Below are 12,426 nucleotides of genomic sequence, written 5' to 3'. Positions count from 1 at the left end.
TTTGTTACATGGTGCAGGATTCTACAGGTTTGGTTGCCTGCACCCAGTAACTAATATCATATTAAAAGAAAACAACACAAATTTTTTTAGTATTTTCAAAGAAGTAAAAACTACTTGAAGTGAAATCTATAAGTAACATATACACTGCTGCAACTTAATCTGGCAAAACTGAATGGGCTTTCTCACTTCAGAAGATTCAATAATTGTGGTGGTTATTTAAATTAATATATAAAACTATAACAATAGATTTTGGTAAACGATTAGCAGTTATTTTTAATAAAATCATTTGCATTTTTATTAATATGATAATTTGCTAATGCATGAACAGGAATTGAAGGACTTGATCTATCTAGTTTCCTGTCACACTCAGCCATAAAGTTCCAACATGACACCCCTTATAATACATTAAAAAGGTAATGCTAGAAAGGTGCAGGAGCCCATCGAGTTGCACACTAGCAAGAATCACTACCTACAAAAACACGAGAAAGGGTGGAGAAAGAACTGACACTTGGGCAGGAAAGAAAAAAATCAGTTTTTGGAATTGTCAATGAGTTGGAAAAGAGAAACGGAATACCTGAAGAAGCAAAACTTCATATGGAGCCAAACTGTGTTGTTGTTTAACTCAAATATAGTATTGATTAACATCAACAGGGTGTTGATGTTAAATGATTTCAGAATTGCATGAAGTTTACCGAACTCACCAGTCTCACATTTGTGCAGTAGGATGACACCCCTAATTCATTAACAAATGCCAATCTTCAGACTGAATCGTATTATTTTAAAAACATGTGATTGCATTATCCATTAATATACGGATGCAAATTCTCACTCAGAGCAAGGTATTGCCAGTAAACCAATGTAAGACTCGCCTCTTAGAGAACGGACACATCTGGAGAATCTTGCCCAGTCAAAAAGATCTAAATCTGGCCAAATGCTTCAGACATGAACAGAATTCTAATTCCCAAGGGCTGATCAAGTTTAAAACAAATTTTCATAATCTATTCATGGATCTGTCTGAGGACAATTTTAGATTATGTATTTACAATGGTAATCCTGTCATAAAGTGGTTGACACCATCACTCAAAAGGTATAGACCATAAGATATAGGAGCAGAAATCAGGCCATTCAGCCCATCAAATCTACTCCGTTTTTTAATCGTGGTTGATAAGTTTCTCAATCCCATTCTCTCCACAGTTTCTTGATTCCCTTGACAATCAAGAACCTGTCTATCTCCATCTTAAATATACTGGTTCAAGTGACCTCTACAGCCTTCTGTGGCAGTGAATTCCATAGATTGACCACTCTCTGGCTGAAGAAGTTTCTCTTTAACTCCATTCTAAGAAGGTCTTCCCTTTACTCCAAGGCTGTACTCTCAGACCCTAGTCTTTCCTGCTAATGGAAATGTCCAGGCCATTCAGTATTCTGTAAGTTTCTATTAGATTCCCGCTCAACTTTCTAAACTCCATCAAGTATAGACCCAGAGTCCTCAAACGTTCCTCATATTATAAGCTTTTCATTCCTGGGACAGTCTCATGAATTTCTTTTGAACATGCTCCAGGGCCAGTACATCCTTCCTGAGATATGGGGCCCAAAACTCTGCAAAATGTGGTCTGACTCAGAGCAAGTATTAGTTAAAATGAACATACAGATTATGAGTAGGCTACTCAGTCCATTGAGCCTGGTCCACTATTCAATAAGATCATGGCTGACTGGATTATTCCGCCTTCTTGCCTATTCCCAAGAAGCATTAGTCCTTACTTATCAAGTATCTACTCACCACTGTCTTATAAATACTCAAAAGTATACCTAACATTGTTACCAGAATGGCATTGCATGAAACGCAGGTGAATGGAAGCAGAGCTGCCTGAACTGCTCAGAAGGCAACGGAACTACAGTGGTTCTGTGAATTGGGGCTCGGGAAGACATTCTGAGAATAGTTGGATAGATCTGTGCCGTAAGAACTCAGTAAAGAGTTTGAGGCACTGCTTCATGCAACTGAGCAAGATTAGAGCTTGGTGGGGAAAAAAAAAGGACTAGCTTGTCAGTGAAAAGCTGGCATCTAAGTGTTAAAGTGTAGTTTTGAGAAGCCAGGGTGCATAAGCTCTGGAAGGAAGGGCCATCAACCAGAACATAAGCAGTCAATGAAACAGTCGTCATGCTTCAATCACGGGACATGTCTTGAGGGAGCTGAGACCAGATCAAAAATGTGAATTGTCAATCCTTGAGAAGTTTTAACACCCACTTTGTCACTATTATCTTGGGAGTGGATGAGGAAGGATTGCTGATAAATCTGAGATCTGACTTGGTCATATTTGCAAACTGATACGTTGTGGGGTGTTCAGTCTCAGTTTGTATGAATTTTTGTCTCATTTTACTTTAACTTTCAAAATATAAAAGTTTCCTTTGGTAGATCATATACCCATACTAGGTCTTCACAACTGAGTTTAATTTGTTCATTTAAAACCCTGGAATCTTATGACATTTTCTTTGTAAATATCTGGGATTTCATACTTTGTCCACTTTGAACAAAATCACTGTTTCCTAGAGAGCTCGTAACATAAATATGGTAGTCTTGTCCAGGATCATAATATAAATACAATGTGATTCAGAATCACATCTTGATTTTGAAGTGAAACAGATTGGGACTGCTGTGTTGTGACTGAATCCATACGAAAAACTCATCAAGATTTAATAGGCAGAATGGTTCTTAAAGTCATATCCATTTATCCATCACCCTGATTATTGTTGGCTTATGCTGGCTCCCGGTTAGGAAATGCCTCAAATTTATAATTTGAATTCTTAATTTCAAATCCTCCTATGGCCCCACAATCTCTCATCTCTGTAAGCTGCTCCAAACCTACAACTCTCAAGATAGCTGTACCACTCTAATGCTGGCCCTTTAAACATCCCGAATTTCAATTATAGCATCATGCTTTCGTCTGCCCTAAGTCTTTTTTCCGTCTGTTTTTAAATTCCTATGACTTTTCCCAAGCTTTTCGACATCTGCCTTAACAATTCCTTGTGTCGCAATGCAAAATGTTATTTTAGAATGCTCTCATGGATGTTAAATTACACTGAGGTTGCTATATGAATGAAGTTGCATTAATTTGCATATTGTAAAGGAGTTCAGCAATCAAATCTGTTTGGACCATCTAATGGTTGCTGCAGATCAGCATTTACATTTGCTTCTTTGAAGCCTCAAATGGAGATATAAACAGGATATCCTGACACAGTATACATTTATTCACATCTAAGACTTGCAAATACACAACATTTCTAAACAGCATTCAGATTCAGTCAACACAACAAATGAAACAGTCACTGTGACAAAACTGACAATGATAGGTATACTGCAGACAAGGGAAGTAGATCAAGAGAGGGTAGGTTATGTCAAGTCAATTGTCATTTCATATGGCAACGTGAACACTTATTCTTAAGGCAATTTTAATTGACTTCAGTCCTCACTTGCAACACCAGAATCATTCTGTTCACATGGCTGAAGCACAGGGCATACTTTGTCATTGTAAAGTCAATTTCTCACTTCCATGAGCCCTCAAATAAAATTGGACAAAACTTTGCACAGTTAATACACACCTGAATTCGAATTTAGAAAGTGAGAAATCCCAATTCAACAAAGAATATTACAGCACAGGAACAGGCCCTTCAGCCCTCCAAGCCTGCGCCAATCCAGATCCTCTATCTAAACCTAAGTTCTAAGAATCTGCATCCCTCTGTTTCCTGCCCACTCATCTATCCGTCTAGGTACATCTTAGATGACGCTATCGTGCCCGCCTCTACTACTACCACTGGCATCGTGTTCCAGGCACCCACCACCCTCATCGTAAAGAGCTTTCCATGCATATTTCCCTTAAACTTTTCCCCTCTCATCTTGAGTTGTGACCCCCTAGTAATTGAGTCACCCACTCTGGGAAAAAAGTTTCTTGCTATCCACCCTATCTATACCTCTCATGATTTTGTAGACCTCAATTACATCTCCCCTCAACTTGCTTCTTTCTAATGAAAATAATTCTAATCTACTCAACCTCTCCTCATAGCTAGCACCCATCATACCAGGCAACACCCTGGTGAATCTCCTCTGCACCTTCTCCAAAGCATCCACGTTCCTTTGGTAATGTGGCGACCAGAGCAGTATAACATGAATTAAATAAAATTTACATCAAGTTCAGCCTAAGTGGTCTATATCAGCATTTTTGCTACACACAAATGTCTTCCATCCTACTTCATAACTATGACAAGATATTGTTCTATTCCTTTTTCTTGTTTGATATTTATTTATTGCCTTTTTAAATGTCTCTTTGCTATTGGCCTCAATTAGTTCTTGTGTTAATGAGTTCAACATTATAGTCAAACTCTAGTTAAAAACATTTCTCCTGTATTCCCAATTGGATTTATTAGTGACTATTTGTACACGTATGATCACAGGTTTTAATCTACCACACAAATGGGGCCATCGTCTCTATTTTTACCTCATCAACAACAACTTGCTTTTATGTGCTGCATTTAACAGGGTAAAATGTCTTAAGATTGTTTACAGGAATATGATTATTTCTATAATGCTTACACATTAGGTTTATTGATTATGACATAACATAGCAACCCGACATACCCTAGTATAACTTGTTTGTTGAACACTAATGTAAAGAGTTAGTTATATTTTATATACTTACATGTTCAATAAATATTGCTGGTATATAAAATCTGACACTCAGAAGAACCTTGGTTAATGTTTAGGCTTTCAGAAATGCTTAAAAGAGAAGTTCACAGAAACACCGTTTGCTTCCCAAATCAGCTTTAGTTAACAAAAGTATCACAAAAGCACTCTACAGCAAGGCTGTGATTGAAAATTCACTAACTAGGAGTTTCATGTTTCACACCTGCCTTCTTTGCCACATCTGATAAACTGCATTCTGCTACATGGCTATTGCAGAGCATTGTATTTTAGGTCACAGCTTTGATTCAATGACACTCTCACTGTGGAGTCAGAAGGCTGTGGGCTCAACACAAGATTTGAGCACATAATCCAGGCTGACACTTCAATGTAATACTGATGGAAAGAACATTGGTGCCGTCTTATACATGAGATATGAAAACTGAAAACTGCTGCAAAGATAGACACATTCCCAAAGCTTTTGATCTTGTAGTCATCAAAAGATCCCGGCAATACCTTAACGGCAGGAAGGTTCTTCCAATATTTATCAATCAACCAGCATTAAATAAAACAATTAAATTAATTAAAATAAAAATTATTATAACACTGATATTTGTACAACTTTGTTATTTATAAAAGGGGCTGCCACATTTGCCCACAATGACGCCATTTCAAAAGTTCTTTGATTTTACAGCATTTTGAATGATCATTAACAGTGGCATATTCAAGATCTTTCTTTCTCTCTTTAATTTTACTATAGGCAGTAAATCAGCCCCCAATACACTGTTCCAGCTGCATGCATCTTCTGCTATCATGTCAATTCATGACCAATTTTCTTTGATTTTAATCCTAGTCATAGCTGTTTTAGCCACTGAACTCTCACTGCTTATTAATATTTGGGAGTTTGGATAATTATGCACATAATTTTCATGCATCAGGTGTGTTACAACTGTTATTTAAGTTTGCTTGATAATAGATGTTCAGCTTCCTTTGCTCACTTATTTTCATTTATTTCTTTTTTGGCAGTCCCTTGGATGATGTAAATAATGCTACACAATCCTGAAAAGGTTTTTTTTAAATAAAAGATCTGAGTTCTAAGCAGAGTTCGAGAGGCAACATTTATTGAACATACAAGTATGTTAAAAAAAACGACTCTTTACATTATCACTCAACAAATCAGTTATGCTAGGGTATGTCAGGTTTGTATGTTATGTCATAATCAATAAACCTAATGTGTAAGCATCATAGCAACAATCAACTGGATGTTCGTTCATACAAAAGGTAACTAGATACTGTAGGAATTGTTACAGTCAGTGATCTGTAACAGTGTGATCAAAGTAACCTTAAGAGCTTCTCCGGCTGCAGAGCCTACTGATTTTGTAATCAGGCACCAAATGCAAGGACTGTCACATTCACAAGAAGGAAAAGACTTGATAGAACTTTCCAATTATATTTTCAGGAACACATTTTATAAAAACTGAAGATTAGCCACAAAGGACCAATTTCAAAGTAGTACCCCAAGATTCAGAAGAGTTATGACTCCCACTCGAGATTTATGATAAGGAGTGTAGCAAGATTTTTATCTTTAGGTTACTTTGATGCATCCCATATGATTTCTCATGCCACATGGTGTTTAAAGCAATATTCTCATAAATCACATTTCCCAAATTGAAAACCTGTGTGTTCTAATCCACCACCCGGATAAAAGTGCTCACAACCTTTACCAAATCTTCAGGCCCATGGAGCTTAACACGGAGGAGAATGACAACAATAACTCACGAAAGCTCCATGGCAAGAAAGGGCAGTAGACACGTGGGAATATTGCCATCTCCAATTCCCATCCAAGGCATGCACCATCCTGACTTGGAACTATATCAATATTTCTACAGTCACTGGGTCAAAATTCTGGGACACTTTCCCTAAAAGCACTGTGGGTGTACCAAACCACATGGACTGCAGCAGTTCAAGAAGACAACTCACCACCTTCTCAGTCTCCTAAGTAATCTACCCACATTTTGGCATTTGACTTCGACAATTCCAACAACAATAGCACAAAATCTAGCAATCCCAGCTAGAATCTGATGAAACACTGGTAGGACAATTAACTCTATGGAGTTGTTAAGTTATTTCAACATGGAGATCCCAGATAAACTTCAAAACTCTTGCACATTTTCTAATTTCAAAAGGGCACAGAGGCCAATTCAATATGCATCCCTCATCCTAATTACTTGGCAACAGAACAATCTGATGTTTGGCTGAGCCATGCACATGTTTAATTGCAGAATGTGGCAAGTTCGTCAGTATGAGAAAGAGGAAGGATCATTGATACAACTGGCCTCAGAATGACATGTCCAACATTCCCACTCTGAATCATTATACTGCTATAAAGTGTGTTCAGTATCAAACTTAGCTGTTATGGTACTCCACAATTAAAACACACAAACATGAAATGGCCACTTGGCTGGGGTGTCAGAAAAAAATACATTTTTGGAGTTGTAGCCCATGATAGTAAAAAAGCTGAAGAACTTCAACATGAGTCTTGCACTTATTCTCCAGGTAAGTTAGCTACATTTTTTAATTCTAGTGCTGAGTTGTTTGTAAAAGTTATGAAACAGGATGAGTTAAAAACAATAGATCAAACTCCACAGCACAAATCAACTGAGCCAGAAAGCACTGCCCATTTAGTTGAGTTGACTAAGCATTTTTTCACTCACTTAAAAAGGCAAGTTTTCTTGCTATTCAATGATTGATGTGAGCGTCATGCCTATGGTCAAAATTTATCGTCCGTCCCTTGATCTCCTCAACATTCTTGAACCACTGCAGTCCACATGGCATAGGCACCCACAATTACAGGGTGAAATCTTATTAAATGATTTCACAGACTTTTGAGGCAGTGACAATTTTAAAAAAGTAAGTGAAATTCTGCAAGCAACATAACAGGCTATTTCTGTTCTCTCCTTTGCCCGAAATGCTCAAGTATTGTCTAATTCATTGCCGAGGATACTTCACTCAGACAATGATCCTTCAGCTTGATTACTATGCATTTATAACGTACTCATGCCTCAGAAATTCGTATTAAAGAAGCAGACTTTGGGACATGAACTTAATTTACAAAGGTAGCATTAAAGCATTCATATTTCTTCTCTTATAAAATACATGGAATTTATAGCACAGAGATAGGACATTTTGCCAAATGACGTGTATCCACACTTTCTACTTTATCCAACCCTGTTCTTCTATTCTGTTCATCATCACATACTTATCCTTAACATGAAATCTATGCTGTTTGTCTCATCTTCACTGGGAGGTAGCAAGGTTCACAGTCTAACAATTCTCTGCATTAAAAAACTATAATTAGTAACTTAGAAGAAACTTGGTAGCAACATGCCTCCTGGTTTTGCAACCCCTCAGAAGTGGAAACATTTTCATTACTACCAGCCTATCAAATTTCACCTGGTTAGAAAAATGAAAGGATACAGATGCAGAACTGATTTGGAAACAATATTAAAATAAAGTCACAAAATAAACACAGGTTCCTCCGGTGTTCAATGGTCAAAATGAAACAGATCAAGAAAAACCAAGGTTCAATCCTCTGCTTGTGCTGGGGTTGATTGCAGTCTCAATCATGTCACTGCATTGGGTGTGAGAACATCGAGCTAGGGAGGAGGAAGGATTACATGAGTATGTAACTGTAGTGTTCCACTGCATTTCCCAACCAACATGAGGAACAGGTGAACCGGGAACGTTCACAAAGGAATGGCCAGGTTTTCAAATCACTACTTGAAATACTGCACCAGTCAGATTTTTGTTTTAAACAAAAGTCAATTCTTCAAATCCACCTCATATCACTGGTGTGAATCCACTTAAAAAAGGGCTGGTATTTATAATGCAGCACCTGAGTTACCTGAAAGGGCACCATAAGTTCTGCTTCCTAACTTCAAATGTATGACTGCAATGCTCCACAGCCGTATAATGAAGGATCCTCCGATGCATTGCATCAGCACCAATGGAATTGGAGAAGGCCATTCTGTCCCTCAAAACAGTAACATTATTTACTGAAATTATAGTTGATCTTGTCTCCATTTACTTGTATTGGCTCCATAACCTCAACACCCTTACCTAGTAAAAATCCATTGATGTTTTATTTAAAAAAAAGTTCACCACATAGGCATCAAGATGTACATTGTTGCTTCAGGAACTTTTATAGCCTCTTTGTAAAGCAATTTGGCAGCAGGATGCTGAAAATGAGATACTGTACACACAGTCAGTCAATCACAAACTTGTTTGGAAACGTAACATTATACTAAATCCTGTAATCCCAGAGTGAAATCATGAAATTACAGGAATTACTGGACCCAAAACACAAGACAAATTATAAACCATAACCCACAATTGTGCAAAACTAACACATACAGCCCCCAAAATAACTAAACATTCACTTAAATCATTGCTCTACCTCCTTAATCTCGTGGGTTTGTTTGGAAGGGGGATTTTGATGCCTGAGAGCATTCTTAACTAGTATTTGTGAAAGATAAAACCTCAAGCTGGGTAGAGCTAGGCCGCAGAAGCCTCGGACTTGCCTGAGTAGAGAGTTCGACCTGAAGGCACGGTTACTGGAATCCCGAAATCGCATCAAAAGAGGGGAGGACAATTTTTTTTAAAATGACACGACTCTGATAAGATCAGTTTTATTGACAATAAGCGACGATTTCTCTTTCCCTAAAACGTGAACTGGTTTATAATAAACTTTGACAGAAATCAAGTCACTGACAGGAAAAACGTAAAAGGGCCAAAAAATCCAGAGAGAAAGCAATGCAAAGCCCACCACTAAGAATATGAGGGAATTCAAATGCTAATAATTTGAAATGAAAACAAAATAAAATATTCCCTCTTTGGGCGCGAGAAAAAAATATACACGAACCCGAAATAATTAAACATAAAAGTCGCGCTAAATATTCCAATTAATAAACCCTGCTTTAAAAAACTAATCGGAATTAAATTATTAATTGTGCTTTTTGATGGAAACCCAACTCCTCCCTCCGCCCTAAACTGGATCTTTAACAAGACGAAAAAGATGCATTTCTGCTTTCCATTTTTATTAATAAAAACAGTGCAAGTCATTAAAACATTGTTCAGCAACAACATATTTACTTGTCATTCATTATTAGATGAGTTTCCCTCCCAAAAGATCTCCATAAAAATGTAGCAGGCCTCCAGCTCCAAACAGGTTAGGTTCATCCTTAAAAATTAAACTGAAAATAATTCTTAAAAACATGTTTTCTCTTGCAATATGCACAATCTTAAATGAAGGTCTAAAACAGAAAAAATATAAAACCGTTGAGCATCTTAAATCATCACTCTCTCAAGTTCCAGCTTCTCATATTAAAGTACATTATCCTCTTTAAGATGCATGAATAAATAAATTATAATAATTCCAATAATTAAGAAGGATCTGATCTTACTCACGGTGTGGTTGACTCCCCACATCAGGACACTGAGGAGGGGCTCACTGGCCCTGAAGAGCTTCACTTTTTGAGCCACAAAATGTTTCTTCTTGGTTTTTGTCTTGCTGGCACTGGCAGTACAGTTGGCTGCCATTTTTGTAAAACAAAAATTACCCCCCCTCAAAAAAGAGAAACCAAATGTAAGAAGAAGGATCTTAGTATTTCCCTTTTGCAACCTCCCCTTGCTTCTGGTATTTGTTAATTCTTAGCCTTTAAATTTCTGGGCTTGTCGGCACATTGCAAACGTGAGACCAAAATGTCATGGTACCTCCTTATGAGTGGACGAATGAGAACTAAAAAAAACCCTATGAATGTCTCTTGTTTGTCTGTTTCGGTGTCTCTCTCTCTCGCCTTCTTTCTCCAAGCTATTAAGCTGCTCCCCCTGCTGCTAAGATGTGTCTACAACCCAATGAACACTACCCTCTTCCACACTGTAGAAAACACTGCCACCTACCAGTACCAGAAGACAGCAAGGTATGGGAGGAGAATTAGGCCATTCAGCCCTGTGCGTCTGCTCCACCATTCAATCATGGCTGATATGTTCCTGGACCCCATTCTCCTGCCTTCTGCCTATAAACCTTGATCTCCTTTGTAGTCAAGAACCTATCTGTGGCTTAAATACATTCAATGACTTGGTCTCCACAGCTGAAATAACTGCACAGAGACTGGTATCCCATCACTAAGTACATGGGCTCTGACTAGCTAGCCAAAGCCAGTACCTAGACTGAGGAGACCTTCTCAATGTTCTGTTGATATCTGTCAGTCAGGACTCCCTGATTGCCCCAGTTAACAACCCCAATCAAGGATCTCATGATCAGTGAGATCCACCTCACTCTCATTCCAATCACTATAAGAGCACTGCTGAAAGATTTGTTGCTGGAAAAGCACAGCAGGTCAGGCAGCATCCAAGGAGCAGGAGAATCAACGTTTCAGGCATAAGCCCTTCTTCAGGAATGAGGAGGATGTGCCAAGCAGGCTAAGATAAAAGGTAGGAAGGAGGGACATGGGGGAGGGGTGTTGGGAATGCGATAGGTGGAAGGAGGTTAAAGTAAGGGTGATAGGCCGGAGAGGGGGTGGGGGTGGAGAGCTCGGGAAGAAGATTGCAGGTCAAGAAGGCGGTGCTGAGTCCGAGGGTTGGGACTGAGATAAGGTGGGGGGAGGGGAAATGAGGAAGCTGGAGAAATCTGCATTCATCCCTGGTGGTTGGAGGGTTCCTAGGCGGAAGATGAGGCGCTCTTCCTCCAGGCATCATGTTGCCATGGTCTGGCGATGAAGGAGGCCAAGGACCTGCATGTCCTTGGCAGAGTGGGAGGGGGAGTTAAAGTGTTCAGCCACGGGGTGGTTGGGTTGGTTGGTGCGGGTGTCCCAGAGGTGTTCTCTGAAACGTTCCGCAAGTAGGCGGCCTGTCTCCCCAATGTAGAGGAGGCCACATCGGGTGCAGCGGATGCAGTAAATGATGTGTTTGGAGGTGCAGGTGAATTTGTGACGGATATGGAAGGATCCTTTGGGGCCTTGGAGGGAAGTTAGGGGGGAGGTGTGGGCGCAAGTTTTGCATTTATTGCGGTTGCAGGGGAAGGTGCTGGGAGTGGAGGTTGGGTTGGTGGGGGGTGTGGACCTGACGAGGGAGTCGCGGAGGGAGTGGTCTTTCTGGAACCTGATAGGGGAGGGGAGGGAAATATATCCTTGGTGGTGGGATCTGTTTGGAGGTGGCGGAAATGATGAAGGATGGTACGATGTATCTGGAGGTTGGTGGGGTAGTAGGTGAGGACCAATGGGGTTCTGTCCTGATGGCGATTGGAGGTGGCGGGGTTCAAGGGCGGAGGAGTGGGAAGTGGAGGAGATGCGGTAGAGAGCATCGTCAACCACGTCTGAGGTGAAATTGCGGTCTTTAAAGAAGGAGTTGTTTGGTATTGGAACTGGTCCTCCTGGGACCAAATACAGCGGAGGCAAAGGAATTGGGAATATGGGATGGTGTTTTTACAGGGGGCAGGGTGGGAGGAGGTGTAATCTAGGTAGCTGTGGGAGTCAGTCGGTTTATAGTAAATGTCCATGTTGAGTCGGTTGCCCGAGATAGAAATGGAGAGGTCTAGGAAGGGGAAGGAGGAGTCTGAGACGGTCCAGGTAAATTTGAGGTCGGGGTGGAAGGTGTTCCGCACCAACCAATCCAACCGCTCTGTGGCTGGCTGAACACTTTAACTCCCCCTCCCACTCTGCCAAGGACATGCAGGTCCTTGGCCTCCTCCATCGCCAGAC

At 39.8% G+C, this 12,426-nt stretch overlaps 1 protein-coding gene across 5 annotated transcripts in view; it reads right to left on the bottom strand.

The window, feature by feature from the left end:
- Positions 1 to 10,519, bottom strand: part of LOC132831016 (phosphatidylinositol 5-phosphate 4-kinase type-2 beta) — a 120,862-nt gene extending 110,343 nt beyond the window's left edge. For 4 of the 5 annotated variants that reach the window (XM_060849040.1, XM_060849041.1, XM_060849042.1 and 1 more), the window contains exon 1: positions 10,136 to 10,519. In XM_060849040.1, coding sequence (XP_060705023.1) covers positions 10,136 to 10,267 — 132 coding nt within the window. In that variant the 5' untranslated portion in view covers positions 10,268 to 10,519. Of the gene's footprint in view, positions 1 to 10,131 lie in introns of all 5 variants that reach the window. The other variant, XM_060849045.1, reaches the window with a different exon arrangement.
- Positions 10,520 to 12,426: the final 1,907 nt, after the last annotated feature.

This window comes from Hemiscyllium ocellatum, chromosome 32 (assembly GCF_020745735.1).
Source record: "Hemiscyllium ocellatum isolate sHemOce1 chromosome 32, sHemOce1.pat.X.cur, whole genome shotgun sequence".
In the NCBI taxonomy this organism is placed as follows: Eukaryota; Metazoa; Chordata; class Chondrichthyes; order Orectolobiformes; family Hemiscylliidae; genus Hemiscyllium; species Hemiscyllium ocellatum.
The sequence above is the reverse complement of the archived record's forward strand: the minus strand, read 5'-3'. Positions and strand labels throughout refer to the sequence as shown.